Source organism: Balearica regulorum, chromosome 4, assembly GCF_011004875.1.
Source record: "Balearica regulorum gibbericeps isolate bBalReg1 chromosome 4, bBalReg1.pri, whole genome shotgun sequence".
In the NCBI taxonomy this organism is placed as follows: Eukaryota; Metazoa; Chordata; class Aves; order Gruiformes; family Gruidae; genus Balearica; species Balearica regulorum.
Window position 1 is genome coordinate 2,655,984 of NC_046187.1, and position 26,526 is coordinate 2,682,509.

Sequence of the window (26,526 nt, forward strand, 5' to 3'; positions counted from 1 at the left end):
TGCAGGCACCTGGGAGTGGCGATAAATCCGATTATAAAAACCAGAGCAGACAGTTAAGACTACACAAGTAAGCAAATTTATTTTAAGACAGAACAAATATCGTGGCAAACAACAATATGCAAATTCCGTTGAGAACAGGGGTAAATATCAGACTTTGTTTTCAAATCGATATAAAATATAGTCAGATTTTATTTTGTCCAAAAAGCAGCTCGCGTCGGGGGGGGTTGGGAGGGGATGGGTCTGTTCACGCCATCCGAGGTGTGTGTCACCCGCAAAACCTCAGGCTGGGGCGGCGGCTCCTCTGCCACCGGAGACGAGCGATGCCGCGAGGAGATGGAGGTGCCTTCGGGAGCCCCAGCTCCCCTTGACTCCCATTTTCTGCCTCCGTTCTCACAAAAATCCAATTCTTGCCGCAAAGCAAGGGGCAGGTTCGTCCCCTCCGAGACCCTGGGTGCCCACCTACCACCTACGTACCGATGGGGCGGTCACGGGGATGTCGGGCATCTCTGAAGGCACCTGCACCTCCTCTTCCTCGCTGGCTCCCGATGGATCGACCTCCCAGGGCTGAGCCCGAAAAGCCAGCGAGGAAGCAGCTCGCCTCAGATGCCGCAGGAGCTGCCGCGGCGTGAACGGGACGAAATCCCCTCCCGGCGTGAAGGTGCTGGCGTGCTGCTTTCTAGAAAAGCCATCCCAAATAAAAGCAGACATAGAAAACATTAGATTGTCAATGATGCTTTGAAACAAATTCAAGTTTATCTTTTTTTTTATCTTTTTTTTTTTTTTTTTTCTTCGTGAGCGCGCGTGTGTGTGTTGTCGACTTCATACAAACAGACAAGAAAGACGTCGTGAACTTCAAGCTCTGGATCGGCATGTTGTCAGTTAGCATCCGCAGAAGCACCATCGGATACGGAAGAGTTAGCACCAGAGAGTTTGGAGGACCTAACCGATAACATGCGTCATTTGGAAAAAACGGGGTGACAGGTTGGGGACGGGCGGTGGGGGGACATGGTACAGTCCATTGGAAACAATACAAGGCAATTCATGAGTTTTCATACAGTACAATACAGTCACGGATCAATTAACCCTTTCAGTACAGTACATGACAAGTAACACTTTGCACCCTGTTAACACTAGGAAAGGAGGCTTTGGGTCGGAGAGAGGTGGCTGGTAGTTTAACCCTTCTGCTTTTTAATTGCAGGGGCTGCGGATCGCTTCGGCTGCTTTTCAGACGCACGTTCGTCCCACCCCGGCTCGGACAGCCCGTCCCCAGCCCGGTTCCCGGGGAGGATGCGCTGGAGGAGCGGGATGCCGCCGGTCCATCCGCCCGCGGCAAGGTCTTCACCCGAATCGTCCTCGTTCGGACAGGGAAATGGAGAGCCACCGCCCCTCTGCCCCGCGCCAGCCGCCGAACCGATGAGAAAACCTCGGATTGGAGTAGCTGACTTTTCCCCCTGGCCAATTCTGGTGCCAAAAGACGCAGAAAGGGTCCCGAGGTCGAGTCCAGATGGCCCCAAAGCCAAACCCACTTCTTCCCTCGGGTGTAGTGAGAACAGGGTCCATTGGAAAAGTGCTAAATTACAGTACATTGGCATTTCCATATGTCAACTATTGAACAGCAAAACAGATTGTTTGAAAACAGAATCAGTATCGTACAGTAAGTTCACACTTAATTCTTCACCGTTTCTACACTTGTAACACATGCATTTTATTTCCATTAGTTTAATGCCAGTAGGACCAACACCCTCCAGAACAATGATCTAACATTAAACAAAACTTCCTAAGAAAAATATTAAGCATCACATAAAGTTTCAGAAAAAAAACCCTGTTAATTAGCATCACAAGGTACTCAGATTTACATTTAGGAGTTCTCATGCCATGACTTTAAAACACCTTTTGGTTAATATCCTGGGGGGGGGCGGTGGGAGGAAACAAACCCAAAAAAACCCAAACCAACCCCCCCCCCCCAAAAAAAAAAAAAGGAACAGTCGGGGAAATTATCTAACTGTCCATGTGTATACGCACACAGACACACACGCACGTAGACGCAGATAGGTGCATGGGTGTGTGCGCGTTTTGAGACCGCTTCCTGCAATGCACGACTTGTTTTCGATAAACTCGACTCATTTCAAGGGCGTTTGCACGGGTCCAAAAAGACTTTCAAGGAAACGAACTGTAAACTAGCCAAGCAAATTAAAAAGTCTCACTTGGGGGAAAAAAAAAAAAGAAACGGTCGGTAAAACGTGGCCTGTGTGTCATTACAATGCGCTTCCCACGAGCTACCTTAAAACCCAAACAACTGAAAATCCCTACGAGAGCTTTTTTCCGCCTAAAAAAGGTCCTTCCAAAGCGAGAGGTGCTGTGCTAGGCTTTGCGTTACGGCCTCACGCGTGCCGTGCAGGAGAAAACGCTTACTTTTACCTTCCCGAAGGAGGAGATGCCAGCTCCAAGGGGCAAAAAACTACACCTGCGGGGGAAAATAAACTAAAAAAAAAAAAAAAAAAGACCTGTTCCACGTCCCCCTTTCTCGCCAGCTTAATTTCCAAGGCCTCGAGGAGACCGGTGAGCTCGCCGCGAGGGTGAATTGTCCAAAGGGTTCGCCTATATCCTCGTGCCAGCGAGCGGGATGCAGGCTCTGAGTCACCGCGGTACTTTCTGAAGAGGCTGTCCCCTCGGCCGCTATCGTTTTGCGGGGCTCAGCTAGAGCAGCAACATCCCCAAGCGCTATTTCTTTAAAGCTAGATTTGGGGGGAGAAAGGGGAAAAAAAAAAAAGAAAAAAAAAAAAAATCTGGATTCTATTTACATTTCTGTCTTTAAATCCAACGATAGAGGATATGAGAACATAATTCCTGGGGCTGCTCAAGGTTTGTATTTTTTAACCACCTTCAATTCCCCCCGAATACCCAAACCCACGAAGGTCTATAGAAGAAGGAAGCTTGAACTGAACCCAAACGAAACCAGCCACCAAAACCGGAGCCGGTCAGGAAAAACACTTCATCTGCTGCAACAAGCAAACCCAATACACGGGGTTTTTTTGTTGCTGAAGGTTATTTCCATCGTGTCCGCTTGCTAGCAGCGAAGGAGAAGACCTAATTCACTTCTCTCCATTCAAACGGATCACGCTGTAACGGCGGGGTTTATCCATCAAGTATCACCGGAGAGAAAGTCCCACCAAGGAGTATTGCCAGAGGAGGACTCGGATCGACTATCGGCTCCTCGACGAGGGTGAGCGGGAGTCCCGAGCGCGGGCACCCCAGCGTGAAGGAAACGCAGCCCTCTCGCGACCGACCGTGATTTATTTGCTGCTACGGAAAACCCACGAGGGCTTTTAAAGAAGGAGAATGCCATCGGTTGGCCGAGAGCGGGACAGTTTGGGACATCAAAACCCGGATTATTCTGCATCCCAGGGATCACCATCCCATTTCAAATCCTAGAGATTTATGACTATGGTTACTACAAGCTCTACCCTACTGATGTCTCGCTGGCAAGGGAGCTCTGGTCCCTGACCATCCGTCCGGAAGTATCACGGGAATTTAACAAGCGCAGCGACGCACATCTGAATTGCCTCCTAACGCGAGACCCGACCAACTCCTAACTGCGCTTTTCAAACTCAACAGCAAACCCCAGGGTTATTATGCTCCACCTTCTAAACCATCTGTACGTCTTTTTACTTAAAAATACCTTCTGTAGTTTAAGCCCACGATCAATCCCAACAGCACTTTCAGTACAGGCACAGTGATGGCTTTTATTGCAATGGCTTGAGTGCAATCTTTCTCGACACCAGCATCTCGGACTGGTTTTAACTTCGCTGTCGCACGGACTCGCCCTGGTAACGCGCACCGGGGTCTCGTACCGAAAAACAAGAGCGTCTGCCCTACGCTTCTGGCTCCGGGTCTGCTTGGTGTCCCGCGGTCCGCTCAACTCCACGTGGAAATTAGACGATCTTGCACCATCCCGATCCCTTTCGAGACTTCTCCTGTGTCTTTGGTGTTTTTAAAAGCCATGCGCTCGGGTCTCCGGATGACCTCAAAGTTTACAACAACCACGTCTGCCTGGACGTCAGTGATTTACACGTTCGTTCTGTTGCGTAAAATACGCTTGGATGGGTTTAGTTCCCCAGTTTATAAAATCGCTAACGGATATGTAATGGAAGTCAGGCACCGGACAGTGGTCACATACACCTGGAAATTATCTTCTGATGGCCCCTAAGTAATTAACACCGCGCCTAAGAGGCTAAATAGAGTGGGGAAAATAAACAGTTTCAAAACTCAGTGCTAATAGTACTTACAAAAGTGCAGTGCTCAGTATAGTCAGAAGCAAAGTGACTACTAGTACTTAAAGTGCTAGTTTCGAAGTGGGTTTGGTTCAGTGTCCGAAACACGGGGAGAACGCGGGGGAATAGCTAGGGCTGAAATTAAAAACAGACAGCACTGCAACTGCACATGCCACACCAAAAGTGCTTCAAATCACACCGTTGCGGAGAGATGCGTAGTGCTACGGCTCAGCTTGTGAACACAGACGAGCAAACGACTGACACCTTTTAGGTTACGATAAAGAACAGCTCCATTAACTCCAGCGCTACGACCCCATTCAGAAAGCGAGTGCTCACAGCTTACGAAAAACAACAACCCCAAACACCCCAAAACCAAGAGTCTCTCGGAACATTTACGAGTCTTTGCAACTATGATACTCAAAGTCTAGCAAAAGCAACCCTGGAAAGCCTGCGCGGTGGCTGCACCAAGCTTCGCCGACGCTTATCATGCACTTTACAGAGGCGTCGCGCTGCAGACCGCCTCCTTTTACACGCTATCTTACAGTTAGCCTATTTAACTATTTATTTGTGGTTTGCCTTTTTTTTTTCATTATTATTTTTTAGCTTTCTGACTATGCATTAAGCTGGCTTTTTTCTCTTAACCACCCTACCTGTCAAAGGACAATTAATGCAAGAACAAGACAACGAAGGCGGTCTGGTAAACACTGACGTTCCTAACATCCCATCTTCATTCTCATGAAGGAAAACGCTCCGGAGAAGGATTTTGGATCAGGCTGGAAAAGGAGGATCCATCCCGACGGACGTCAGGCGCTTCCCCTTTCTCTCTTTAAACCCGCGCTTCCCACTGACTGCCCCAGCGCCTATTCCAGCCTGTTGCCATCTGCTTTTTCGTTCCCTCGCGTCGAGCCGCAAGCCCAACCCTACCTTTGTACTCGTGCTGGGAAAGCAACGACTCCGCTCGCTGGAAACAGGGGGCAGGAAATCTCCCCCCAAAAAAAGCCTGCGTCGGTCCCAGTCCTCACGCTGGGCTGGCAGCGGCTCCTTGCAAGCTGGGACGTGCTCCAGCACTGCCCTTCCGTCCCCTTAGCTCGGGAGCTCAGCGCCTGCGAAAAAACAAGGTGTTTTCTCCCAAAATGAAAGCGGCAAATGAAAAAAAAAAGGGGAACCCGGACCTTTAATTCTCACTATGTTTCAGTAGGCACCCCAAAAAATAGGTCACTGAGTAGCCTAAGCGCCTCACCAGGCCCCGCGTGCATCGCCGTCAACTCTCCCAAGCGTGGTGCGAGGCAACAGCTGGCCGTCCAGCATCCGGTGCGCCCGAGCCAGGTATATATCTTTTTTTTTTTTTTTTTAATGGAGAAAGCTCTTTTTAAAACAAAAGTATTAGCTTGCTAGAGTTGGTAGGGTATGTGGGGTATGCTTCAGGTACAGCTGCAGGCTTTTTTTCTGAATTTTTCTGCTTTTTCAGAAGCAGGTAACACTAATACCCCAGGGGAAATAAAAAAAGAGTTACAGACCCAGGTGACTTATTTCCACTACTGCCACAAAGAGCTGTATTTAAACAAGCCAAAAGCAAGGTCGCGCATCCGGCGGCTACGGATGTAGATCCGCCTTTGCGGACGTAGAGCTGGAAAGGAAGGAGCCTGGGAAAGACGCGGGAGCTGGAGGAGGGCAGCGTGAGGGCTTGCGATTTCCGCAGGCGGGGAAACGCAACCATCTCGGTCCGCAATCCAGATAAGAAAACTGCTGTAATGATATATCCCGTCTCGTCGCCATAGCCAGCGAGGTCTGGGGGAAGCACGCAAGCACGCGTAAGCGGCCGTGACCCTGCTACCCAGCGAGGAACGAGTCCATCGGCGAAGGAGAGCGAGCGCTACGGGGGGAGAAGCGTGCCAGCTTGCACGCCCCGGCTTTCTCGTAGACGGTGGTGGAGTCTCGCGGGACTAAAAGCAATCGTTCCGCGTTACGCTGGGCAAGGAAGCATCTTGCAGGACCGTATTCGAGCCTGATCTTGCGAGACTGGCGTATATCACCATCTCCTGTACACAGGCGCTGGGATAACATTTGGTTTAAGTACCGTTGACCTCAACGTTGAGACCAAACCTAAACATCGTATGCACGGAAAACTTACCAGCGTGAAAACTCCCGTACCAAAATTGCTCATTTTCCAGGTCTTTTTATAACACGTTCTTTCCTGTCCTCCGATGGTAAGGATTTTTGGGAGATGATTTGGAAGCGGATAATTAATCTGATGCTCGGACGCTGCGTCAGATTGCACAGTAATTTCCTGCACAGCTCTTGCAAGGAAGTTTTCACGTCGCATTGTGTTTTTGCTGCTCGAGTTCGTCCTGACGACGCACCGTTGGCCACGTCTGAGACTCCTTGCAATTTTGCCTCCACCTGGACTGGCAACCCTGTTAAATTTTTAAAAAGAAAAGCTATTACAGGTTTTGTGGGAGAAAAGGCTGCGTGCTAGCCTGTGGCCTCACCTTCAGCCTGAGCTCTGGATTTTAAAGGCATCTGTAAAATCCTCCTTCAGCCGGCACGTTGGATTTTCATCTAAATATTCTTGGCAATTTTTCCAGTCTCCAAAAAAACAACGCATTTCAAAGTTTATTAGAAGCAACATTTTATTTTTTGGAGGCGGAGGCTTTTGCTGCATCGAAGCCTGCAGAGATCTGTGCGCCACAATTAAATGCTGGTTTTCAGCGGTGAATAAAGCGATTCCCAGACGCAGCCTATTGCCGAGGAGAACGCGATCCCACATCGCTCGGTATCGGAGGCGTAATGCGAACTGAAGATGAGGGGCCATTTTTAATTCTGTCCTAATTATCGCAACAAAAACCAGATCCTGCAGCAGAAGACCGATTCCGGGAAGAAATAATCATCCATCTTTTGTAGTCCTAGCCGCGCTGCTCAAGAAGAAGCTTATTTACAAAACGGCAATCTCCAGAAAAAGGCTGTGGTGGTGGTGCCTGACAAAGCGCTATATTCGCATACGTCCTGCTGCCGTTCTGGGGGTGCTCTGCCTGGGAAATCCCGCTTTGAAACTCAACGCTCTAAACTTCCGAGTATGGGACAATGCACCCGGTTCAACAAAGCCCAGCTGTAGGGCTTAATGCAACCCACCGTACCACAGAAACGACACTTGGAGATCCCTGCTTTGGAATTCATGCTTTCCCTTTAGAGAAGGAAACTCATACGACCTTTAGGTTACTTATCTGTGAAAAGATGCTTTCAATGAAAGCGGCAATGATGTGGAAACCAGAGTGAAATTCCAAGTGCAGACTTTCTGCATTCTGTGTGGCTACTTAAACGTGGACGAGAAGCACCTTTTTTTCCCCCTCGCACAAAAATATCCATCGTGCAGGATGACATAAACCCGCTCTTTTTTGTACGCGGGAAAGGAGAAAACAACGTAGAAACCCATGAACCTGCAGAGCAGTTGTGAAAGGGATGAAAAAACCCCCCCGAAGTGGCAGGCGTGCAACCTGTTCCTGTTCCCCCACGGACCACCGCAGTCCCTAACGTGAGATTGCGGCGTGAGATTTACCTCGTGGAGACGTGAGCCTGCACCTTCGGGTCACAGCCAAGCAAGACACCGAGCGCCTCGGCAAGTCCTCCCGTTGCAGCAGCTTTCCCTTGACTGTCAAGATACGGTCTTCACCGAAGAACAACGTGTACAGGACAAATTTATTCGCGGAGATCGCGGCCGCCGCTTCTACCCGGGGATGCCACCGTCACCAACTCGCTACCGCGGAAAGGGCTCTGCTCGGTGTTGTCCGTCTCTCCTCGCTGGGTATCCACACGCGTCGATAAGACGTTGAGGATGCCTGCGTCCGGCGTTACGAGACACGTTCCTGGGGATCGGCAGAATAACAGCCCATCGCCCTGCTCTAATGACGGTGCCTGAAGATGGGAACGTTGGACCGCAGGGACCGCGCGTTGAAAGCAAAACATTTTATTCCCATCGGTTAAGCCTCATAATGCACGTTTATGAGTAAGGTAGAGGTTATATGGAGATCACTTTGCTCGCTACCAACTACAGCTTCTGGGATTAAATGCAGCAGCTGTTGAGCGGTGCTTGACGGGACCAGTGGAAAGAAAAAGAGAATAACATGCAGTTGAAACGGTGCGGGGAGGGGGTGTAAGCTTGGCAGAAACCAGTCCCCTAACTTGAAATTCACCCAGCAATCATTTTTTTCCCGCCCTACAAAAAGCCACAGCCTCCTAGACAACAACTGGTGACCAAGTACCGCCCCTGAAACGCAGCCCTTCAACGCAACACCCGCCTCAGCATCTACCACCTCGTACGGGCGCCGCAGCACCGCCGCAGCCCGGGAAGATCGGAGGGGCCCGCTTTCCTTGCGGGGAGGGGCGACGCCTCTACAGTCAATGGATGGAGCCTAGGTGCAAAGCAGGATGCTGCAGGTACAGGAGCTCCTCGCTCGCGTAATCGCAACCCCTCCCCGCGCTACCCAGGTGTTTACGGGAAATTTTGCGCCGCCACGAAGGCAGAAGGGTGGATTACAGCTCGCGTGTAAGCCGAATTCAGCGTGGTCGGCTGGCTCGGCGACAACGCTCTGCAAACGCTCGCCTGGTGTTGATTCAGACGTGTGATTTTTCCGTTTGTTTTCTTCAAGTTTCCATGCGATGTTTTTTTGACAGTAAATGCCGTCCCGAGATGACATAAATTTCTTCCAGCACAAATCGCACCTACAATCTGATACGGTTATCTTTCCCGGAGGTCAGAGGTCACAAAAAAGCTATTATTTCGGACCATCTGCTGACGAATCACTAGCGTAGTTTGACAGCACCAGCTTTTTTAGCCCAAATCAGTTTACCTTCCAGCCGATCTCCTACAAGCAGCTTCAAATTGCATCAAACCCTATCCAGAGGAACACTCTGTCCTGATCTCCCCTTTCCCGATATCACAACCCTTATTTCACGTTTCTTTCTGCATTCCGACAAAATTCAAAGGAGAGGGAGAAAATGCCTTCACTAGTAACAGAGGACTCCAGCCACCGCTAGCACAAAACTACCGATTTTTTTCTTTCTCGTGCAAAACAAACCGCTCGCCTAGAAAGGTGGGAAGCTCTTGGAAGGCTGAAAGCCTGGAGGAGGCTGGTGTTTAGGCTGAGGCAAGTGAAAAATACCCCTGTCTTAGCCTCCTGCTTGTTCTCTTTCGCACAGCATCTTCAGCCCCGCTGAGAGGAAGAGGTCGGCATAGGTTTTGAACAAGCAGAGAAAGCAGCTCCAGGGTTTATTGCAACAGCTGAAGGGCTGCAGCGTCGAGGAGGAGGAGGATGAACTTGGCTTTGTGGAGAGCCTGAGAAGGTGAGGAAGTGAAGAGGATCTCCCCGTCGGTGCTTTCTATTTCTCCTCCTGAGGCACGGGGGGGCTGAGGAGGCTGCACCCCTCTGCGGGAGGGCACTTCACAGCCTGTCTCAGGAGGAGGTTCGGCCATGGACAACGTGGATGGTGGAGCAGTCCAGCCCGGAGAGCCGCCATGCTCTCCAAACCAAGTCCAAGCCGTGGCTCAGTCTTCACTCTTACCTCTTGGCTCGTGGCTCAAGAGCTTGCTCCTCTAACTTTCTGTTCCTCTTTTAGGGGGCTTGCAGAAATACTTTGGGGGTGACACCTTCTCCTCTACAGGTCCGGCAGCAGAAGCGACCGTACCTTCGCCCGGTTTGGCGTCGCGGTGCCTTCCCGTCCTTGGATCATCTCGGAAGTGGCAAGAAGCTTTTAGAAACCGTGGGCTGCCGTTGAAACCTTGTGAGGCGGTGGGTTGTCTAAAAAGGGATGAGCATGTTTAGAGGGGTTATCGCTACTTTAGAGGGTGTCTCCTCAGAGCAGAAAAGAAGTGAGAAAAGCAACAGGTCAAACTGCAGTTTGCTGCTGCAGGGAGGAGTACGTGGGCACCACCTCTGCCGTACCCTCTGGATTGTGGGCTTTCTCGGGGGTGCGCGCGTATCGGCACAAAGCATGCACTGCCGAATACACTGACAGTGTTAAGCTGTTTGTAAAAGAAAAGTCTCTGTAATATGCCTTCACCGAGACAACCCACGGTTAAAAGCTGGCAGCATTTCGATAAACGAAAATGTTTATCGGGTGAGTCCAGCACTTCCCTCTGCTTCTTTTTTTTTTTTTTTTTTTTAATAAGACAGCTAGGGGGAACTTATCGCTTGTTAACTCAAAGGGTCACCCCTGACAGCACTGAGGGATGACTGCGCTGGCGTAAGCAGAAAATGCCGTGACCGAGCGCAGGGGCCGGGCTGCAGCAAGCTTACACGCAGACAGCACGCTGGCACGTGCCGATCCCGGGACAGAAACGTCCACACGCTCTCCAAAGTGACCGCTCTACTTGAGCACCAGGTAAGCGTTAAAAGCCCCACGAGGCAGAAAAGTAAGGCTAAAATAGTTGGGCTCCTGCGGTATCCAGGATAAAGCTGTTTACGCCTTGCCTTTGTAGTCACGCCGTGATACACAATACACGTGGGCGGTGGTCCCTTGCCTTGCTCGGGTCTCTGTTGCCACGTTGACCAAGGTTCCACGCGCGGGCTCTGACGGTCCCCGGTCCTGGTGGCTCCCTGCATCGTCACCCGCTGCCGCCCCCGGAGCCAGCGCAGGACTGTAAGATAGCAGACGGGAGACTCGGCAGAGGCACAGCTCTTATCTCAACATCTTCGTACCTACTTTGCTGCGGGTACGCTCATCCCACGTACCTGAATTTACTAACCCACGTCAAACCCTCGGGTCGATTCCCAAACGGATGCGGAAGCGCCTCGCCGTTGCGCGTACAGAGAAAAGTGACTCTAATTATTCTGCAACCAATTTAAATGTCCCGGGGAGGATGAAATCCTGGCAACGTTTAGCTCAAGATGCATACTTCCAGACTGCAGCCTACTTCTGCGTTCAAAAAAACAAAATGAAGGTTACACGTAACAAAGGATCCGGGCACAGCATCGAGTCGCGGCAAGAAGCAGAGTCTTAGCTCAGAGCGATACCTGTAGCAGACGCAGTAAAGCTCATCCCTGAGGAAGCTGTCATACCTCGACTACAAGCGAGACGTTGCACGCTAGCTGTTCGGAGGAAGCGGCTAGCTTACGATAAGCGCGCCATCGAATCTGCCCCGGGTAAGTGGTTCATGCAACCCTACTCGATGTGAGAAGGATGACAGAGGGAACGAACGGCTGTGTGGTTAAAGAACTACTCCTCGGCTGCAGCATCACCCCGAGCCCCGCAAGAACCTGCTTCAACCTCGAGCTGACACCTCCCAGAGCCCCACCGTCCACGCAATGGCTGCAGAAGCAGACGGGAGCTGCAGAACAGGATGCCTTTGGTCCCTGGACCGAAGCATACCAAAACAGACACAGAGGGAAACACCTGCCTGGGAAAAAATATCACCAGCTACGCGTCTTTTTGTCCTACATCGGCTGCAGCAGTTAGCAAATGCAGGGGGATGGAGGGAACCGAGGCACCTTTGGGCTTTGCGCAACGTTTCCAGAGAGGATCACGAGCAAGGGCTTAAAAAAAGGCGGTGAACGTCTGAGGAAAAACCCGATTTAGGGCTCTCGAGCCAGGTCGCCCGTGAGACGTGAGCCGGACTGATAAATACTCTTAGTGGTCAAACTGGGAAAAGGAACAGCACGACCGGGCTCGGGCCCTGTGAGCAAAGCGAGAGGAAAGCGTCCCTATCCATTAGGCCATATAAACATCTACAGGGGTTGCCACCTATTTAGTGACCTTGATGTTTTGCAACGCGACGGAGCAAGAACTAAAGTGCCAGTTTAAGGAGTACGCTCCGAGGTAAGAGGCACGATGTTGGGTTCACCTCGTCAAACACGGTGCCTGTTCTCAGCTTTAGAAGTGAGAGTTTGAGCCAAAACCCTCTTTCCCTAATTTTACCGGGGGTGTGTGTGGGGGGGATTATTAGCAATGCTTAAATTATCACACTACAGTGATGTGCACGCCGCCTTTGGGAAGGGTCCAAGAAAACCTTTTATATCTCAGAGAGAAAGGAATGTGGTCCCATCAACGGGAGACACACCACAGCTTTAAAGGACTCAAAAGTAAAATAATTTGTGATGATTGGAGTGGAATTGGAGACGGACGTGTTAAATTAACACCGGTTGACAAAACCCCCTTGCCAGAGATCATTTAGAAGCTAGAAACACATAAATGGTTTAGTCAAACAAAGTTTAAGGCTGGCCCTTGGGCTTAGTTCTTCCCCTGGTATTTACTGTTGTCAATTTGCAAAAGCCTCAGAGCTCAGAGGAACACAGCAGTCTGCCCCAAAATCCCTCCCGGACTGGAGGCCTAACGACTAGACTCAGGCACACGAGGATAATCCTGCACCCGCCACGAAAGGCGAAGAGAGAAGAAAAGCGTTCGGCGTGCGTTAACCGAGTTACAGGTTCTAGGATAAACACTACCGCAAAGAACTGGATCAAAGCCTTGCCCTCTGTTCTTGGCTGTCAACGGCCTCTGCTCATCCCCGCTGCGACGCCTAGCTGGGAAAAACTCTTTTGAAAGCGGCATCAGCACAATGCTGCAGTTTTCAATTCAGAGTTCGTTGGTGTCTCGGCAAAGAGACTGTCCTCGGAGGCAGCTCAGTTCCCTTGCAAATATCTGTTCTGATCAGCGCTATAAAGATCTTGGGAGCGTTCAAAAATCTGGAAGGAAAGAAAAAGCAGCTATCGTGAATGCATCCCAAAGAGAAACACATCTGCTGACTGCACGCTGAGTCTCATTTAAATCAGAGCACTGCTCCGTCACCTCTGCTCTGCCTGAACCTACCTGCTGACTCTGGCCTTCGCTCCCCCCCGCCAGCTTCCCAGAGGACAGACGGTCTTTTTACATCAGGTAATTCCCAACCACGCAGCCGCGGAGCAAACTCCTCCACGCTACGCTCAAAGCAAAAACCACAATTTGCACAGCAGCGACGGTCGAAGGGGAAATTCCAGAGAGAAAAACGAAACTCCTGTTCAACACCAGGTACCGAGGGAAGCGGTGGGAGCGACGGAAATGGCAGGCTTCGCTCCTTCGCGAGCCCTCTGGTTTGCTCCCGCGCCGCCAAACCGTCGGGGTCCGCTACTGCCAGCGCACGACGTGCTTCAGCTCATCCTTTACAGCGTTAACGGGGAACAGCAGGGATAATTAATTTATGTTAAAAATACCAGGACTGCATTGGCACGTTCGGCTTTTCCCCTGGGAAGAGGAGGGAAGAAAGAACAACTGCTGCACGACAGATGTTAGTCATATGCTTCAACGCATTTCCGGAAGGCGCTCGGCTACACGTGTCGAGAGATTAGAGAGCGGTGTGAGAACCCGCGTGGAACTGGAAGAACTTCCCTATAGTCATACCTACAGCAAACCGTCGGATCACCTTCCAATAAAAACGTTGCTAAGGAAAATCCAATTAACTTCCAGCGCGGCTGAAGCTTCTGGGAGTTGGAAAAAAACCCCAAAAACTAGGGTTCTTCTAGTTTTCTGGCACGGCTGGGTGGGCGCTGCTTGCAGCGCAGCTGGGGAGAAGATGGAGACACAACCACGTTCAGAGAAGGTACCTGAAAGGCTTTCTGAGCTCGTCCTCTATAGAGCGTTTTACTGCTGGAAAAATCACGGAAAACTGAGATTCGAGTGCTGGCCAGTTTTGTTTTGAGATCCCAATTTGTAAGAGACGAGGACCAGCAATGCCGCAGGAACGGTGCGGAAAATCGGAGAGCCCGTAGGTGTTAGAGGAGAGACGGAGCACGAGCCCGAATGAGGATTGCGGGAGAGGAAACGGGAGAGGCGGAACGAGCAGAGAGGAGGGGAAATTCAGACAAAAACTTAGTTAAAGCTAGCAAAGGTCATGTAAATATTTTGGTGGCTATTCACATTACTGCCTGACAAAAATACACTTTTCTGTGACAATCCTTGGGGATTTGGGAACAATTTGTATTTCCAAATAGCTTATATTGTCAGTAGATGCATTCTTTACGTTGTGTTTAAATAGATGTCTTGTTAGTGCTAGAGTTACTGCTTCTATCCTGAAGATGGGGAGAGTGTCACCATATTTAGTATTTAGGAGAATCTTTACTATTTCGGAGAATGCCTGTTGATGGGCTATTTTTTCTATGTTCTCTTCAGAAATAAGCAGAGGCATGAATGATAGACGGTGTTCTGCCACCCCGCCACGTACAGAAAAGATTTTTATTGCAAAGCTTTGTGGAAAATGTGTGCTCTGGTATTTTAAACTATTAAAAAAAGGGCGAGAAGTACAGTGCAGAGAGTGAGAAATGACTGCCTTGGCAGCGGCTCTGCCAAAGAGGACCCGGGAGGATGCGGAGGATGCGGAGGTCTGGAGGCAGCGAGTACGCTGTTGCAAAAACCCCAAGTCCTGTAAGGCCAAAAGCGCTGGAATTTGGAATTCCTAGCTAGACGGCAGGAAAAGTATCTGGGAGTAAGCAGGGTGAACCTCTGCCACAGCTTGGGGAGGGAGGCTGGGAATATCCATCACTGGGGATTTAACAGAGCAGATGTTTTCCTGGTTGTTCAGCCTGGAGAAGGAGAGGAGAGGAGAAGGAGAAGGAGAAGGAGAAGGAGAAGGAGAAGGAGAAGGAGAAGGAGAAGGAGAAGGAGAAGGAGAAGGAGAAGGAGAAGGAGAAGGAGAAGGAGAAGGAAAGGGAAGGAAAGGGAAGGAAAGGGAAGGAAAGGGAAGGAAAGGGAAGGGAAGGGAAGGGAAGGGAAGGGAAGGGAAGGGAAGGGAAGGGAAGGGAAGGAAAGGAAAGGAAAGGAAAGGAAAGGAAAGGAAAGGAAAGGAAAGGAAAGGAAAGGAAAGGAAAGGAAAGGAAAGGAAAGGAAAGGAAAGGAAAGGAAAGGAAAGGAAAGGAAAGGAAAGGAAAGGAAAGGAAAGGGAAAGGGAAAGGGAAAGGGAAAGGAAAGGGAAAGGAAAGGAAAAGGAAAGGAAAGGAAAAGGAAAGGAAAAGGAAAGGAAAGGAAAAGGAAAGGAAAAGGAAAGGAAAGGAAAAGAGAAAAGATATTTCCAAGCTAAGTGCAGTAGGCCAGGTTTATAAATTCACCTTTTTTTCATATGATCTTTTACAGGCAGTTGCCAATTTTTTTTGCTGTGTGCACCATTAGAAGCACCCTCAGATTTGCAAATTGACGTTGAGAGTCAGGTAGGTTACCCTTTTGTAACCTCTCCCAGATTACTGAGGGCCAGCCCGGCTGAAAACCAGCGTGAGGAACGGGGAGGGGAAGAAAAGTTGGAAAACGGAGCAATCGAAGGTCAGAAGTGCCAGAACTCAGGATTATCCGAGTAACCTTCATTCGACTGCTTTGGACACACGCACAGAGAGCCTAATGACGCAATCTCTTACACCTTTCCCTCCTCCTCTAGCATATAGGTTTCTTTTTCACTCATCGTTCTGTACGCAATCCAAGCCTTACCTACGCGTCCCTTCCAAACACCGCGTACGTATCTACTGTGTCCGTTTCACCCCGAATTTCTTCTTGTTTTGCTTTCGGAGATGGTCAGTATTGATCCGTATCAGATCATCGCAAAAAAAACCCTATCGCCAAATGAACTCGTCCGTCACACCCCTTTGAGGTAGGGAGGTATCATTCACCCCGTTTTATCGGTGGGGAACGTAGGCACAGGCTGAATAAAGCCAACGTGATCCAGTCTCCGTTATCAGGAGGCGCAGCTTGAGATCCCGACAGCTTTCCCAGAGCCCTCGCAGTTATGACAGCGCTTCACCTGTTCAACGCGCGGCTTTCAACAGCTCTTAGCACCGACCGCTTCCGCGCATCAGACCTCGGAGTACCAGCGCCGGTGCCCAGGAAAACAAAGGCGATACAGGCGGTGATCATCTGCAAAAAGCCTCGTTAAAAATGACACAAAGCCCTTTGCAAAGACAAGCACGGAGCTTGGTTCTTGAAAGCCGCTCGCTTTCCCTCTGATCCCTTCGCCAACACCTTTCTCCTGCGATGGAAAAGAGCAGCTGCCCCGTCGGTAACGTAACCCCACAGTCCCAGCTCGTTCCCGGAGCAGGAGGCAGCGTGCGGAGCGAGGCTCCGGTGATAAGCACACGCGAGCATCCGTAAATTAGGATGGCACGAGCAAACCTTGCAGGCCACCAAGGCTTGTACGCTGCCCTCAGGTTCAGGGGAATTCCCGGGCAAGCCTCCCAGCACAGGAGGAGCCAAGCCACTCGGGTCTTCAAAAGCAAGCTGCAAAAGCATTCGCTCCATCCGTCGGCCCCGCTCGGCCCCGACGGGTTGGTCGGCAAGACTCGCCGCTTGCAGAGCGCGTTACCGCCGAAGAGGAAGGAACCCCAGCCAAAGAGAGCGCCGTAGGATCCGGGCTCCCTGCCTCCCTCCCCGGCTCTGCGGGACTCCGGCGCTGACGATGCCACTTATTCTTCCCCCCGCCGATAAAACCATCGGCACGCTCTGCGATTCCCTGGAGCGCGAATCTTGTCCTCGCTTCCCTCCGCCCCCTCCTGCCTTTTCGTTCCTTCGCCTCGGTGGGAAGCGCTTCTCTCTGCTCTTACTCCCCCTCTCCCTCCGCATCGTGCCAACAACGTGTGCTCGGAACAACGACCAGATGGGAATACTTGTAAGAGCCTGAGGTTAACCCGTGTCTTTTATCCCACATACTCCGCTGTTTTGAAATGCAGATTCTATTGCACGCGATTTGTAGCGTAAAGATTTAACGTTAATCGTGTATAGTAGGTCGGTATTGCTTGCGAAATCTATCTCCCTGCTCGTATTGCACGTTGAACATCTCGGATACGGGAAACAGAAAAGACGACAGCTAACATTTTAATGTCTCAAAAGGGAAGGACCTATTGGAAACAGGAAAAAAATTACTATTTTTAATTGCATATAGATATATATATACACGTAATAGTCCTCTCTCCCTTCTCTCTACGTTAATTTGTGTGTCACACCTATAAATTCACAGATGTTCTATCGGCACTGTGCTTAGTGGGGCTGGGCAGAGAGCCTCAGCTTTAGCCGTCTTCCAGCAACGAAGGGCGATCTTTTCCTCCAATTAACCTCTGCGTGGCAAACGAGCAAGATGACGAAACAGCTAGACACAAACTTCTGCCTTGCGGGATGGATTTCCCCCCGCCGCGGTTACGAAACCCCTCCGACCGGCTGCGTTTCCAGCCAACGCCTCCAAGGCAGGAGCCGTCATCCCTCCCTGTTCAATACTGGTCCGTAGGATGGGTCTGAAACACCTAAAAGATGGAACGTGTCTTTTTTTTTTTTTTTTTTTTTTTTTTTAAATTTACGGCGGCTACCCTGTACTGAGCTAGCGATTTCCACGTGCACTCCAAGCACTTCGAGGTAGCCTGTCATTTAGGAAGATGAATTAGCAAAGCGTTAATTAGGGTGGCGGGCAGGCACCTCGCGGCTAGGCCAGTACCTCTGGATAGAGCAGAAACACAAACCACGTCCAGCCGGCGTGAGGCGGCCAGAAGTACATCCAGCGGACACCTTTCCAGACGTTAACGTACATAAGAGAGCCCCGAGGCTGCGGGTTGACGTGTCGCGTGATGCCTCGGCATGTGGAAGGAACAATCTAATCACATCCGTCACAGAAACGCCAAAACGACGTTTTGCGATCTAAAGCCTCGATTTATGCTTTGGCTTTTCTGGAAAACCAACTTTTAATCCATGTCATCTATCAGGAGTTGCTGATATTTTATTTTTACCTCGATGCTTTAAAACACTGTTGCCTTTGTGGAGGTACAGGTGGGGAACTGAACACGGGCGTGACAATATTAGGAAGAAAAATCGGTGTCGGCCCATGAAAGCTGCTGCAGATTTTGGAGAAACAAAGCGGCGAAAGATCTGGCTTCAGCTTTTTCCAAAACGCCCGAGTCCAGAAGCACCTTGTCCCTTGGCCGGGGGCTTTTTTCCTTCGGAAAAAATTCCGCGACAGAATTCAGCCATTTTTAGGCAAGACTGGATCTGGGCCCCTAAACGCCCAGAGCCGTGATTTTGCAGCAGCGACGGGCTAAGCCATAACGACCTGCAAGCACGTAGGGTGCGGAGGGCAACCGAGACCCTTCACGCCAACCACGGTCCTGCACAGCTTTCACTTCTACACAGAAGAAAAAAGCCCAACGGGTGAATCTCGTTTCTCCAGATGCTCAAATTAGCTCGGTTTTGCATCAACGCCATGAAATTTTAATGACTCCGGACGAAAGTGAAAGGACAGGGGGGGTCAACAGAAGACATCCCCACGCCAGCATTAACAACGTCAAGATGCTATACCCGCTGCCCAACGGAGAGCGTGCCCTACGCCCGGGAAACAACTTGTCCACGCTGCATCCTCCGCAGGCACAAGGAGGATGTGCCCGACGCCGGAGGGACGATTCGTTTCGGCGAAGGCTGCGGGGCGACAGCATCGCTCGGGTTTATGCAATTAGCTTATGATATGTCAAGCGTAGGCTTTATTTCTGCTCTTACTTGGATAAACTCTTTTCTTTCGGACACAACCTTGAAAGGACCGGAAGGGTAGGATGGGAAAGGTGAGTTTTAGACATCACAACACGTTAAGTAATTAAAAATAAAGGGGATTTTAATTTTGGAGGAAGCAGCATAGAAAATTAAACGGAAGGTATACTTTTCTTTAAGAATTATTTTATAAATTGTGTGTATATATATATATATATATACTGTATGTACAGCAAAAGTAGGAATGCAGTGGAACTAAAACCGCTTATGAATTAATTTTCAACCCGGTGCAAAATCTGCCCAATAAAAATACACAAGAATAACCCTTTTCCTGCCATAAAAATTCCTACGCTTGGATAAAAGGGCTGCAAGTCAAGCGAGCAGTAGGCTTCCTAACCACTACCAGCTCCCTTCCCTGTGAGTTTAGGTCACTTCAACAGGTCACAGAGGGGGAAAAATAAAGATGCAATCATTAGACTATGACATCTTTAGCAGAAAAAAAAGTGCGTGGACATTGATTTTGGTAGTTGCTTGCTTTTTTTTTTTTTTTTTTTTGTATAAAGGATGGGGTTTTAATACTTTTACTTGGGTTTTTATGAACACGGTGGTACAGATTTGCAGAGCCAGGGGTGGTAAAACGGCACTGAAACACAAACGTGGCCAGCGGTACCTGCAGCCGCCTCTTCCTCACGGCTCTCGCCTCACCTCGACGACGCCTCCAAGGACGAGTTTTGCCTCCGTTCGACTACGTTTTCCCTTGCAGCCTTGCCGAAAACCTAAGGGATGAGGGCGCTTAAAAGCAGAAATCTTACCAAGGGCCGCGACAAAGAGCTCGCGACCGGCTCTCGGTGACGCCGCCGCGTTTATCCAGACCGGTAGTAGGAGAAATCTGCTCCCTCTTTAGACCGCGTACTTCAGATAAATAAGATTATTTCGCTACGAGCTACTACAGGCTACAATATACTCACATAAATATATTAATGCCTATATGTGAATATGAATTTGTATATATCGGATACAGATAAGAAACACTTACGACCACGAGTAGATTACCGATAACCGCCGCAGCTTCTTGCTGGGTAAAGTCCGTCATCCGGACTCGACGTGAGGAACCCGCGACGGACGGCGGGTTTTGCCATCCCCTCCGGAGCGGCCGGTGGGTCGCCCTCGCCGCCCCAGTGCAAAACGCTTCCCGACCCTTCGTTAGCGCCTCCGTACGTAACCGAGAAAGCTGGCTCGACGGGCCGGACTCGACACAACCCCCCCACCACCCCCGGCTGCAAGGCAGGGGAAGCCCCCGCAGCCCCCTCCACCCGGGATAAGGTTTTTAAGGACCATCCCACCTTCCGTGCCGACAGCGAGGAAAGACACGTACGAGGGAGCCGCTAGACTCGGCTTTGTCGAGACTATCCGCGAAAAGCTTGGGTTTAAGCCTCGGCAGCAACGATTTGCAGAGAAGGGGCGAGGAGCCGCGGCGACGGCGGAGCCGAGGATGCTCGGCGGCTCTGCAAATCGCAACTGAAAAACCAAAAATTCATCCCGCTCTCGGTGGTTTGAGAGGATCCTCGATGCAGCGCCTGTCCTCCTCTAACTTACGAGCGGAGCCGGACCAAGTCCGACAGGTCTCTGACAGACACGCGCGCGCGGGAGACGGCTTCTTTCAGCGTTAGACTACGTTACCGAAGCATCCCCTTACCAGAGCGGGAGCAGAAATGTGCTCCTAGTTATTATTTACACAATATAAAGTGCATCATGATTTAATTATTGAACTGACAGACTTTCTGCCGGGACCATACAATTTTGAAACAGAGGTGAGGGCTTGAATAGGAAATTCTCTCGTGAGAAAAAGAGGTTCAGACCGGTGCTCTTCACCCTGTCCTCCTAAGGATTGTTTTTGGCCGTTCTTTCTAGTGCAAATAAGCTTGTGTTTTCTCAAGTTTAAGGGACGTGGCAGTTTCGGGGCATCAGGAACGAACGTTTAAAACGCATTAGGGATTCGGCGTTCCCGAACATCTCGACGGGCCCTTCCGCGGGCGAGCGGCCCGCGCGATCGCCGCTCTCGGAAGCCGGAGATGCGCTGCCAAAAAGAACAAGGAACCCGTTTCCAGATCTCGCCGTTCAAGTCTTGCATTGCTACACTTCGAGCGAACCCGTCCAACCCTCCGACAACAAGATCTGCAAACATCGGCGCTTTCCGTCGCGGTGGAAACCCGTGGCTAGCTGTTGAGCCGTGGGCGATCGGCTACCAACGCGAAGATCCCGATCCAATTTTGGATACTAAGGTGCATCCCGTGCCCGGGGAGTAAATACATTACTGGATCCTACGGGATACCTGCGTGCCGGAACCGAGCCCGAGCCGGTAGCCAGCAGACGCGGAATTCCCGGGTGATATTTACAATAAACTATCGCCATCGGAAGGCCAATTCGTTAAGAAAAGATAAAGGGCCGGGGGGGGTGTTAAAAAAAAAGGCAGCAATAAGGAAAGCCATCACGCATCTTTTTTTTTTTTTTTCTTTTAAAATGGTGAAGAAAATATCCCTTTCCGATCGCTCTGCCCGTCGCAAGTAGTTTCCTCACCAGGGAACACAGGGAAGGCATGATCCCGTACAACGCACGCGGTCGCTCGGGCTCATTCCAACGTAGGAGCTTTTACGATCCCTTGAGGCAAAGGTAGGCTGGGACGGGGAGATGTCAAGGTCGTCGGGGAGGAACGCCACGTAGAAACGGGAAGGGGAAGGAAAGCGTAAAAAGTTTGTACATTCATAGCTCCGCTTTGTTGGAATATAAGTTAATTTTCTACTCCAGGCACTGTGACGGGCAGCAGCAGTCAGCGATACGCTAACGTACGCATCAAGGACTCATTCATTAATTTCCGGTTTCACACCAATAATAGGATGGAGAGTTATTTTAACGTTGGTTTTGTTGGTTTTTTTCATTGACCTGTTCAAACCTTTGGGACCAAAGCCCTAAGAGGGACGATGAACCAGTACCCCCTTTACCCCCCCGCTGATTCATCACGGTCCGCTAGATGTTCAAGCGGTGGAGCGAGAACACCTCTCCGAGAGCTGACAAAGTACCTGAAAGAGCGATCTGCGCAGAGACGGACGGGAGTTTTTGACACTAAGCCGAAGGCTTGGTTGCTGTAACTGCTATGTGTGGTTTTACCTAAAGGGGGAATCACCTAAAACAGTGAAATTAACTTTCTTACTTCTTGTCACAACCGTAACATTTTTCCTAAAGGTTCTTTGGTGACTTTGGTGCAAGCTTTTATTTTTTTTTCTTTTTTTTTTCTTTTTTTTTTTTTTTAAGTTAAAACAGATCGACTAGTTTTAGTACCCAAACTAAAGTCCAGATTATCCTCTTGGTTCCCACCCCTGCCTCCCCAAGTTTTCTCGTTATGGTTAATGACGTTAACGGGTAATAGCGTTCGGATTGAGCGTGGCCGTGCAGCGTGCAGGTGGGTCCGGACTAAGAGCGATGAACGGTCTAGTTGGAGGTAAATAAGTTCCTCGAGAGATTAAAAAAACAAACAAACAAACAAACATGTAATGGTCGCACGGAAAAACAGCCGGTCCACGTGCGCACTAGGCCGCTCTGTAAAAAACTGATTCAAACCATTATAAATATCTGATTAGAGATGTTATTGGAAGTACCTGGAGCTCAATCAAACTCCCGCTGGTTTCAGGGGGGAAGGAGCCGGTCGCCCAGGGGCCGGACAAGCCCCTTTCGTTGTAAGTATTCACGTTTTAAGGAACGACAAAGAATTTTCAAGATCTTTCATCAACCTCCTAAACAGGTCATGGTAGACGTTTTCCCTCCAGGCAAAGAGTTTACATCGCGAGATGTAAAATTTACGTTACGGAGCGGGACGACGCTGAAACCTGGTGGCGGGCGAGGGGGGATGGAAGCTCTGAGCGGCGGGAAGGGGGTGACGGCAGGGCACGGGTAGCATCTGCTGACGACAACAACAACGCCTGCCGACTCAACGCGACGGAGAACCCGACCGCGGCGTTAACCACGGCTTCCGAAACACGCTACGGGTGAGCGTGAGAGATGCCTTTTTCTACGAACGTAACGGTGCACCGAACCCCCCAAAGGTCTTTCTCGCGGCGGGAGGAGAAAAACGCCCGGGTGTTTTGCCTCCCACGGGTAACATCGCGACCGTTTGGGAGAGAAGCCCGGAGCCTCGGTCGCGGCGATCCCTCCACCTCCGAATACCCGCTCCGCAGCCGCCTGCTGGAACCCGTAACACCCCTCATACAAAAATACCTTTTGAAATTTTGGACAAATGCATTAAAAAATTAAAAAAAAAAAAACCAACAAAAAACCATCAGCCTGGCACGGGCAGAACACGTAGATGAGGAGCGGGTTAGTATGCATCGCCGTTAATTCAGAAGGCTTAGCACTCGAGCAGAGCTTCGCTATCCTGGGATACTCGGGTTATTCGGTCAGCACAAAACTATGAAATGAGTAACAAATCTTGGGCTCTTCGCCAGCATGTTATAAAGGTCTGACCAGTTACTGAGGTTCTACCCGCACAGAACATCGTTTCAGACTCGGTGACCGGCAGATGCCAATTTTAAAACCTCTGCCTCTCCTCAAACACGCACCAGCAATTCACGCAAGGTGGGGTTTTGTGGAAAATGCCCTACGGCTACGCTGCTCGGCCTTTTGACCGAGCACAGGCAGAATTCAATCCCGGAAAACCCGTCATAAGCAGAAACCGATAAATTTCAGCATAAGGTTTGGGGTTTGGGTTGTTTGTTTTTTTTTTTTGTATCCCGTTGAAGTGCAACACAAGCCTTATCTAGACTATTTAAAGGTCAGAGTGCCGGATTATTTTTTTTTGCGCTGATACGCGCACTTCCATAGTCTTCCACACTCGAAGCAGCTGACTCTTACGGACTCGGGAGGTTGGTACTTTCATGAGACATACAGAGATGTTTTGGGCGTAATTTAACGTGATAACCAGACTCCTATAACGTTACGTACTGGAGTTAGCAAGAACTACCGGAAAAAGGACTTTACAAAAAAATGGGGCAACTTGAAATGACTACAGGTCAGTCCCTCTCACCAATTTCTGCTTGTTTTGCTTTGTTTACTTTGCCAGACGGCCGGTCCAATGCACTCTATTCGAGACCCTCTTGCTCTTCACCACTGTCCCCTCTGGCATCCATTCTTTTTTCTTTATGGCTGTTGTAAATTCTCCTCATCTCTTCTTCGTACTTGATAAAATTTTCCCCGAACCGTGTCCACGCTTTGTACGGAACCGTGATGGTGTTACGGTAGGGCGGCCTCACCTCACTTACCTTCAGGAAAATGCCGTACCTGTTGGATCCCACGTCGAAGTAGAAACGCTTGTTGTCCACTCGGAAGGAGGTGCCCTCGGGGAGCTCCGGGGGCTCGTCGCCTCCCCCCCGGCGATCCTCTATGTCCCCCTCGCCGTACTCTTCGATCAGCTGGACCAAAGCATCCCTGAACTCAATCATCCCTTGCGCCGGAAGGACGATCGTCTGCTCCTGTCCCAAGCTGTGGCCAAAATAACCCATCATGCCAGGTCCCCTACTCATGGTTTGTCTAATCCGCAAGAAGCGCCCTCGCTGGTTCTCCTTCAGGTCCAGGTAATACTTCCTGTTGTCCCTCTCGATGTACTCCGTTTTGAGGACGCTGTGAGGGTGCTCTTCAGAGCCGACAGACACCGGGGGCGAAGGCGGCGGGAGCTGCTGTCGCCTCCGGGGATGCTGCTCTTTGCCATTGCTGTGCTCGTGCCGGTGGCCGTGGCCGCCTTTCAGGCCCAGGTGGGCGTAGTGCTCGATGAAGTCCCCCAGGCAGTCCTTCAGCTCGGCGGCCACGGACAAGGAGAGGGTCAGCTTGCTTTTCCTGATATTGTCCTGCCTGCCTCTTCCTATCCAGACCTCGGCGATCTTCAGGAAGCGGCCGCGGGAGCTCTGTTTCACATCCAGATAAAACCGCTTTTTCTGGATGTCCACCCTCTTGGAGGCCAGCTCCTGGATCTCCATGCAGCCCCCCTGGGAGGAGGCCGGGTAATGGTACTGCTGCTGGGACTGGGAATAAATGCTCCTGTGCAGGCCGGAGCCTCCCAGGTTCCTTCCTCCTCCTCCTCCTCCTCCTCCTCCTCTCCCTCTTTCCATCTTTACCAATCAGCTGGAAATAATACATAACAGAGACACAGATGACAACATCAGCATCAGGGGCCTGCTTGGCTTCTCGGCGGCGTCTCTGATCGGCGCTGCTCTCCCTACAAAGACGCCTGCATCCCTCGCCGCTGCCACGGCACGCAGCATCGCAGCAAAAGGAGCCCGGGCGTTCTTCCCCTCCCCTGCTCCGGCTCCCGCCGGCCGGCCGACGTCCTCCCAGACAAGGGAGCCCTCCTTCCAGCAGCGTGCCGGCCCCAGCGCCCTCGTCGTCTGTCTCCCCCGCTGTCCCCGGCAGCCCTCCCTGCCCTGCGGACCTCCTCGTGCCCCCCGGCCCCCGGCCCAAGCGTGGCAGCCTGCCCCCCGCCAAGCCCCCCCAGCCCTGTCTCTCTGGCACTACAGACCCCTCCAGCTGCCCCAGCGGCTGCTACCCCGCAGTGGGGAGCGGGAGCCCCGGGGGGAGTGGGTTGGGGTCCCCCCCCCCCCCAGTGCTGCTCCCCTCCCCGGGTCACCCGCTCCCCACTGCGGGGTCCCCCCCCATGCTGCTGTTTCCCCTCCATCACCCTCCTCTGCCCTCCCTCCCCAGAGCCCCCCCAGTGCCCCCCCAGTACCCCCACTGCCCCAACACTGCCCTCCCAGTGCCCCCCATGGCTGCATCTCCTGCCCCAGTGCCCCCAGAGCTTCACCTCCTGCCCCCCCAGTCCTGCCCTCCTGCCCCCCCAGTACTGACTCTCTGCCCCCCAGTACTGCCCTCCTGCCCCTCCAGTGCCCCCAGTCCTGTCCTCCTGCCCCCCCGTGCCCCCCAGTGTCCCCAGTACTGCCCTCCTGCCCCCCAGTCCTGCTCTCCTGCCCCCCCCGTGCCCCCCAGTGCCCCCAGTCCTGCCCTCCTGCCCCCCAGTCCTGCTCTCCTGCCCCCCCAGTGCCCCCAGTACTGCCCTCATGCCCCCCAGTCCTGCTCTCCTGCCCCCCCAGTGCCCCCCAGTGCCCCCAGTCCTGCCCTCCTGCCCCCCCCAGTGCCCCAGCACTGCCCCCCAGTGCCCCCCATCACTGCATCTCCTGCCCCGCTGCCCCCAGAGCTTCACCCCCTGCCCCCCCGTGCCACCAGCACCGCCCCCCTGCCCCCCAGTGCCCCCCAGTGCCCCCCAGTGCCCCCCAGTGCCCCAGCACTACCCCCCCAGTGCTCCCAGTACTACCCCCCCCGGCACCGCATCTCCTGCCGCCTCGCTGCCCCCCGCCCCAGACACCCGGTCACTCACCCCACAGCGCCCATCGCCGCCGTTGCCCTTCAGCCGCCGCCGCCGCCGCCACCACCGCCCGCAGCCGGCGGCCCCGCCGCGCAGAGCCACGGGCTGGCGCACCCCCGCCGCCCGCTCCGCCCCGCCCCGCCCCGCCCCGCCCCGCCGGCCAGGCCCGGCCCGGCCCGGCCCCGCCCGGACGAGGACGGCGGCGGCGGCGGCGGCGGTAGCGCGGTGGGCGCCACCGGTTCGCCGGAGGGTGCGCGGCCCGCCCGGCCCCGGGACTACACTACCCACAATGCCCCGCGGCCTCCGGGCCGCCGCCCTACCGCGCATGCGCGTCACCTCGGGTAACCTCCCGCCGCCTCTGCTCGGGGAGACGGCTCGGCCCGCGGGGGGGGCGGA

The 26,526-nt window shown here is 52.0% G+C and overlaps 1 protein-coding gene across 9 annotated transcripts; it reads right to left on the bottom strand.

Moving 5' to 3' along the window:
• Positions 1 to 26,256, bottom strand: PURG (purine rich element binding protein G). Of its 9 annotated transcripts, none has more exons than XR_012835136.1 (4): positions 26,143 to 26,256; positions 24,060 to 24,896; positions 10,997 to 11,180; positions 2,811 to 10,902 (listed from the first exon to the last, which is right to left on the bottom strand). XR_012835136.1 is itself a non-coding variant. In XM_075750913.1 (3 exons), exons 2-3 carry the CDS (start codon positions 24,881 to 24,883, stop codon positions 460 to 462), a joined length of 1,041 nt encoding a protein of 346 aa, XP_075607028.1. In that variant the 5' UTR covers positions 24,884 to 24,896; positions 26,143 to 26,256; the 3' UTR covers positions 1 to 459. The 9 variants fall into 9 exon arrangements, 5 of the variants coding, with proteins under 5 accessions (XP_075607028.1, XP_075607027.1, XP_075607030.1 ...); XR_012835135.1 differs by adding an exon at positions 12,707 to 12,946 and having other exon boundaries at positions 2,811 to 11,180; XR_012835138.1 differs by adding an exon at positions 12,707 to 13,798 and having other exon boundaries at positions 2,811 to 11,180.
• Positions 26,257 to 26,526: the final 270 nt, after the last annotated feature.